Raw genomic sequence first — 7,866 nt, 5'->3', positions numbered from 1 at the left:
CAAATATATCAATGCAAATATCAGAGTCAGTAGGACCACTAAAGTTGATTCTAAGATCTCACTGTAGCTTGGAAGAGACCTTATTATAAAAGTTTTATAATTGATATGATAATATCAAGTTAAAATCTGCAAGACGAGGAAAGAGAAAAAGAGACGTTACATTTACTATACCTTTATCGCAGACATTTTGTGAGAGAATGATGTTAAATAACACACCCATCTAAGTCACTACCCCGACATAATTTTCGATTAGTGACTTGCTATAATAGATGTTGTGTGAATTTCGTGGCAACAGTAGTTATTTACAGAATTCGGAAAATCAGAAACTTTTATATTATTTACTTATCACATAAATATATATCAACAAGCTATTGATAGAGACCCTTGACTTACATGACTTAAAAGTTTTTTTTACAAGTTTTGACCCGTTTATTTGGTTTTTTTTTTTGTATATTCGCCACTTCCCTCCGACACGGCGGTCGAAGCTGTTGATTAGAGGATATGCTATGTATATATATATATTATTTCAATTGTACCTTTATGGAATGTGGTCGGGTATCCTTCACACACATTTTGTGTTTCATGATATCCACTTCACAATGTTCTACTTTCATTATTACTATGGTTTCTACATTATATTCATTATTTTAATTACTTTATATGTTACCCTTCACCATTGTTGTCTTTTTATAATTTTTTTTAATATATTGTTTAAAATCTAATTACAGAGAATACAATTTATTTTACAATTTATTTGGTTGGTCAAAAGTTCTCTCATAAAGCCTTTTCATTTATAACTTTTCCTTCTTTTGATGAAAAAGGTGACAAGTGCCTGTTCTAATGCAATTTATTTCATAAATATGTCATATAGAGCTAATAGTATAGTTTTTCAAAAGATTTTTCTGTTGACCGCGGGATACTTTCAGGTTTGCTACATATTTCCAGCAGCTGATCAATATAAGGCGTAGTAAGTCAAAGGATGTACAGTCAAATTTTCTGATGTCAAAAATACGACATTAGAACTCATTCATTAATTATTGTAACACTGAATGCAAAAAACATTTTCACTTTATATCTGACAGAACCTGCAAGAATGTTTAAAAGTTGTTTTTACTGACTCTGACCCACGCCACTAACACCAACAGGATGTGATTTCCTACAATATTAACACGTAAGTAAATATTCTAACTATTACTCAGTGCGTGCTTTCCGAAGTAACCTTAATTCACCTTTAGGCTCAAAACCCTATCTCAGCTCAAAAATAGGGAAGGAAGCATAATTTACAGTTAATTCACTAGTACAACTCACTCCACTAAGCAGGAAAGTAATTATATTATCCTGTGAAACAAAACGGTATAAAAGCATTCAAATGCATCAAACATCATCAGAACACGTCTAGTTGTTGACAAAGTGGTCAAGTTTTACTTAAAACCAATAAATCAAAATGAGTCTGAAAGACAAAGTTGTCCTTGTGACTGGAGGAAGCTCTGGTATGGGAGCTGCCATAGCTGAGAAATTTACAAGTAAAGGAGCAAAAGTTGCCATAGTTGGAAGAAACGCAAAGAAACTCCAGGAAGTCTCAGCAAAAAATGGCAATAAACCTCATATTATAGTCGCTGATTTGGTAAACGACGAGGATGTCAAAAGAATTGTATCAGAAACAATAAGCCACTATGGGCAATTGGACGTTCTGGTCAACAACGCTGGATTCAATAACATTGTAAGCTTTCTAGCCGAAAATGCTATGGATACCTTTGACCAAATTATGCTTACTAATCTTCGATCTGCAGTCCTCCTTACCAATATTGCTGCACCTCATTTGATTAAAACTAAGGGAAATGTTGTCAATATTAGCAGCATTTCCGCTTTGAGACCGTATTCTGTGACTGGTTTCTCATATGATACTTCGAAGGCGGCGTTGGAGCATTTCACCAGATGTATAGCATTAGAATTGGGGCCAAAAGGAGTACGTGTTAATGCAGTCAGCCCTGGACCGGTAAAGTCGGACTTAGTCGGTAGTATGGGTATAAGTGCCGAAGAGGCTCAACTTATTTATGAATCTGTGAAAAAGGGTACTCTGCTCGATAAGGTTGCTGATCCCGAAGAAGTTGCTGACCTCGTTTACTACTTGGCTAGTGACAAGGCCAGAAGCGTCACTGGTGCGTCCTTTGTCATTGACAACGGTGCGCACCTTAACTCCTAACTACTTGATTTCATGAATGTTTTATGCCGTTAAAAACAAATGTTGTGTCTAATGGTTTGATTCTAAAAACAAATTGGTCTCCTGCATGTTATGTGCGCAATAAATTTTTATTTTTCAATTATTCCTTATTTTTATTTAAATATTTTAATGGTAAGTCATCTACAAGCATTGACTTACAATTATATGGACGTCGGGTCCGCGCTAAAAAGTGTCCGAACTTATAGGGCGTTAAAATCGTATACAGAGCGCCGTATAGCAGATCGTAAGCAAGCAAAATTAGACAGTACTGCGATGACATTACAATTTAAATTCAACGTTTTAGCTTTTTCATATTCCTTTACATGTCACTACGTTTAAATAGGTTGACTTGGGACATTTTTTTCGTGGTTTTTGTATTAGACCCGTCGTCCATTTATTTGTAAGTCAATGTCTACAAGAGACCAACTCCTCTAAAAGGCAAGAAAACACTTTTAATGTTACTGAGTGTTTTAGATTTTTTGTTATTAAATTATCACGCGTCTCGAAATAACATATTATAATAACAACAGACAGTTAACCCGTTTAGAATAACAAGGTGCTGATTAAATAACTTGCTCATGAGTTAGTATTGTTATTACAAACATCATTATCATCATTAGTTACCTTTCAGCATATAAAAACTTTGAATTCTGTTAGATGTTTTTATTAATTGACTTAGTAACTTATAGTAAATTCACATCTATTTTAATGCAGTCACAATTGTTTCTTTTTCTCTATATTTTCTTACTCTCTTTACATCAAAAAATATTATGCTCAGCAGGACCATAGACCCACAAAATTACATGATTGTTTTTCTTTACAAAAAAGCATTTGTTCTGACAATCCTATGAAAATATAATTACGTAACCAAAACATAGAGGAAATAAGAATACGTACAAATGTATTGTATTGTAGTGTACCCGCTTGGTTATTCATTTCAGGGCTATACAAGCAGGGTTATCAATAGGGCTTCAGTTGAAAACCAAAATGTAGCAGGTTCTCTGTAGTACTTAAAGAAAAATGTCTCCATATAAAAATACTTTGTAACACATAATATCCATGGTGATTGTTTGCCAAATATATCAAATAAGCAAATATAAATATATGGCCATGTGAAGAACCACCATTACGAATTTGTCTTTGTTTTTGGTTTTTAACAATTTTATTTTATTTACTGATATAAACGGCCGAAAGTTTAAAGTTCGATTTTTGAAAAGTCATTCGAATCAGCATCACTTTCTTAACGAAATGATTTTCAAACATAATACGACTCAACGTCTCTGTTCTTATGGTTGAATTCTCTATGTAACTTTAGAGGGCACCGAGCTTTTGATGCTAACTGATTTTAGGTATTCTATGCGTTCCGTGTACCTATGTGTGCGCATGGCATACGTTTTTAAAAGCATGTATAAGCCCAAGCGGCGCAACCTCAACGTCTGACGGCTGAAGTAGGACTTAGACGTGTGTCGATCGTGATCGTCGAATGATTCGAACATCACCTGGGACCCAATAACCCGGGTTACTAGCTTCTAAATAACCCTACCATTTTAGAGTTCCATGGGTCAGGCGCGCAATATTCGACTTTATCTCTATAATTACGGAGATTATTCAACCATTCAGAACATTATTGTTGTCTCGTTCACTCTCACGTGAAGTCCCCACTCATGACACGGTTCGCCTTCACACTCTTCGTTTGGGTCGAACATTTGTTCGATAACCTTCTTCCGATTGAACGAAAAAGTCAAGCAATCGATTAACGAGTCAACGGATCAATAAGTTAACAGATCAATGAGTCTATCAGTCATTCATCCAAATTGCTCCGTGGCGTAGTGTCAATTACATGGCAATTTTGTAAGTTTAATCTATTTTTCGACATGTTGTGTTTATTTACGAATGCACTAGCTAATATTGAAATATTAATAAAATAATAATTTTGAATGCTCATAAGTTTTTTGTTATGAATTTTTGTTTTGTAACATCGGTACTTTTCCTAGAAATAAATTTTAGTGTCTTACAATTCTGATTTATCAATGATGCATTTAACTATAGACACATTACTCATCAGCAGGAAAGAATAAATGCTAATTGTATAATTTGACACTTTTAAATGACACAATGATCTCATGAGTGACGGGTGACCCGCTAAAATATCGAACACATGATCGAATCATTTGAGCCAATCACATTATGCATGGGTCATGATCGACCCGGGTTATCAAAAATGATCGACCGACACAGGTCTAGTAGGACTAAAGGGGAAGCGTGGCGGCTCTGGCTAGTATGGATGGACCGCGTGCGGAATTTCGATATTACCTTTTTATTATTAAAACAAATACACATTTTGAAAATGTACGAAGTATACGTTATAGAACAGATGTACTTTTATTATTATTCAAAAACTGATGATTTTAGAGATAACTTCTGATTTTTTTTTTCTTTCGAGGAAACTACAAGTACTTAATCGTGTTTCTAAAGAGATTCATGGAGTGAATCTTTAAATATGTTGTACATTAATTGAATAACTAAAACTTTAGTAATATTATTTCGCAATATATTACGTATCTCTGCCTAGACTTCATATTCGCTTCTTCGAACTCCCCAGCTCGAATTTACCTTTTGGTTTGTACAAGAGCAATCCACTTAGAAGTCTTATCGCCACCTAATTGCTATAGAATGGGGATTAAGGGCTGCTCACTGCAGTCTTAAGACTTCCCTAAACCAGATTAGGGGTATTTAAGTCATTGTTAATAGGGACATTTTTTACATTGAGAGATGTTCCTATAATTATTTAGGTTAGTAAGGTGGCTTCGGTGGCGAAGTACTTACGCTCGGAGTTCGATGTCGCTAGATGCTATTAACAGTCTATACAACCTCAAATGGCTTTGGTTGATTCTGCATAACACTGAAAGTGTTGAATCAATTACTTTGTAAAAAATATATAGATAATAATATATAATCACTATACGGGGTGAAAATACCTTTCCTAAAAATTCCTAAAAATTTTCACGATAGAAAAAAGACACAAACTTACCTCGAAATTAGATAACAATGATTTTTTTTGTTCTGATTTAAATGTATCAGATAGAAAGCTAGCGATTGTTTACGTTACGCATTGAGAGCACCGGAAATTTCACTAGTTCGCAACCAGGTAATTTGTGTCTAACAGATAATAAAAAATAATATTTTATTCGAAAGTGCTTCATATAGATAAATAGCAGAAGAACTTGTAAACTCCTTCACAAGGTGCTCTAATGCTACTAAGATGCGGGTGAAACTATGTTATGTTAATTAATATTTAAATTACATTTTATTTATTCTTATTCATTTATTTATTTCAGGCCATATGACCCATATAATATATACCGTAAGGACTAACATACATACAATATAATTAAACACTATATCTAACTAATCTACACGAATTGCACTTGTTGGCGACGTGAGGCGCAATCTGGTGTCAGGTAACCGGCCGCGGCCGCAGCCGATATACCATACCATAATTTGTCGGAGATAGTTGTTACAACAAAACGTCATGTAATAAAATGTGATTATTTTTACATATATATTTTCTTGTAATGTGTAACATTTTCACTATTATTATTACATGTTCTTTTCTAATTAAATGTATTGTTCTTTAGTGAACATTGATTTCATTTCAATAAAATGAGAACTTAAGCTCCTGACGATACTCGTATATCTCTTAGCACCCGCGATCCTATATTCTTATATCCATTGCTATCCTTTTTAGAGATTAAAAAATATCATGAGCATATTTGAAAAACTGGTACCCCACAATTCAGACTTGCCTTTTTTTTATTCTAAATACAAACATACAGGACTTGTCAACTATGGCTCAGGGTGATGATCACAGTGGCAGAGTCCCTTAGATCTTTCCGATTTAAAGTCCTTGCACTAAATTGTGCTTAAATTGATAAGACACTCTTAACACTGATGATGATGCAAGAGACTGCATGTTTGCAGTTAATGCGTGGACTTCGACTGCATGCAGTTGATAACGACTTCACACGTTAACGAGCATTTCATATCTATTTTCCTAACTTCACACATTAACAACGCAAGCAGACGACCTCGACTTCATGAAGTCGAAACCGACTTCAAGCAGTCGAGATTTACTTCATGCAGTTAATGCGTGAAGTCGTTATCAACTTCATGCAGTCGAGATCTCGCCTGCGTGTAGTCATTATCAACTTCATGCAATCGAGATCTTGGCTACTTGAAGTTTATTACGACTTCACGCAATTACTGCAAACATGCAGTCTATCTGTTAGCAGCCTAGTGTGCTGCACACGCGCAAATGTATGGTGAAGTGGTTACCCTTCACTTTCTCGTACTATTTATTACGTGGTCAGAGTGGCAACATACCGAAAATTCTAACGCGAATCTGTTATCTATAATTCTATTAATAGAAACCTAATAATTTCACACGTTAATTAGCTATTTATGTCGATATAATATTATATTTCTTATTAATTCACTAATTAGTACAATATTTGGCGCGATAACGGCTCGCCGACAGCCTTATTGCATTCCGTCAATGTGAGGGGCGTGGTGTGGTATCTAAAGCTAGGGAGGGGCGGAGAGTGTCCATTCTCATTACTTTCTTATTCTCTGCCTGGACGACACTGTCAGGTATGGCACTAACGCAGCCAGGTTCGAATTCCATCAGACCGAAATTTGTGTTCGATTTTATGTATAATAATTATCAATTACTATTTTATTTTTTACTGTAACAATTTCAATAACCTGTATCTTTGTTTAGGTGTCATATTTTACACGTCACTCACCTTGATCCCGTACCTTCACGACCCACTGGCTTACCGCCGTTACCTCAATATCTGACCGATGATAAGCAATTATTATATATATATTTGTAATATAGTGGTTACTATAACTTTGTAGTATTAAACCCCACTTGACAGCATCTTAACCTATGGTTCAAATTGAAATCATTTTTAAGAAAATTTGTAACACTAATGTAATAAGTGTCTTTTGCATTACAAATATTAATTATTTAAGACATACTTAAGTTTAGTGTAAGTTGAGATTAGCCACACTGCAACAATTACAAGCAGGCGTGTCGGTTACCACCAGTCAAGGCGCGTTCCCATTATGTCGTAACGTTTTATTTTGTTGCTTCTAGCCTGTTCCCATATCACGACAGTCTATCGTGACTGTATCCTGGACTTTTTTTATCGTCGAACGACAGTCATATCTACCTATCCCACTTGATCGTAACGACAATTTTTCGATGAACGGCAGCCGCCTTGATGTTTGCGACAATAAATAAAACGTGACGACAATAGTAGCTGCGATCATATTTTTATTGGTACATTTTATTTATTAATAATAATAATAACGTACACACTCAACATAGCCCCGCACTAGGGAAACCCTGTGTCGCGGGTGCCATGGACACACACGTAGACAACCACAAATCACACCCAAACTCACGAGAGAAATAAATGTAGGCCATACAAATATTTCTCCCGAGTCGAGAATCGAACCTGGGACCTCTGCATGGCAGTCCGGCATGGTAACCGTTCGGCCACGGAGGCAGTTATTGTGAGACTACTGTTCTGTTATATCCGAAATTACATGAGTTAAAATATAAAATAAAATCGCTG

General features: G+C 35.2%; 1 protein-coding gene across 1 annotated transcript; it reads left to right on the top strand.

Moving 5' to 3' along the window:
* Window positions 1-1,396: 1,396 nt before the first annotated feature.
* On the top strand, window positions 1,397-2,352 carry LOC113234787 (17-beta-hydroxysteroid dehydrogenase 14-like). Its single transcript, XM_026470272.1, has one exon. It carries the CDS (start codon window positions 1,445-1,447, stop codon window positions 2,201-2,203), a length of 759 nt encoding a protein of 252 aa, XP_026326057.1. The 5' UTR covers window positions 1,397-1,444; the 3' UTR covers window positions 2,204-2,352.
* The last annotated feature ends 5,514 nt before the right edge of the window (window positions 2,353-7,866 follow it).

The sequence above is a fragment of the Hyposmocoma kahamanoa genome, unplaced genomic scaffold (assembly GCF_003589595.1).
Source record: "Hyposmocoma kahamanoa isolate Upper Pololo Valley unplaced genomic scaffold, ASM358959v1 86, whole genome shotgun sequence".
Taxonomy (NCBI): Eukaryota; Metazoa; Arthropoda; class Insecta; order Lepidoptera; family Cosmopterigidae; genus Hyposmocoma; species Hyposmocoma kahamanoa.
Note: the sequence above shows the minus strand (reverse complement) of the source record. Positions and strands in the feature narration are given on the sequence as shown.

Bases quoted from the DNA above. Each gene is read 5' to 3' on its own strand.
- LOC113234787 (XM_026470272.1), top strand. From the start codon at position 1,445: ATGAGTCTGAAAGACAAAGTTGTCCTTGTGACTGGAGGAAGCTCTGGT.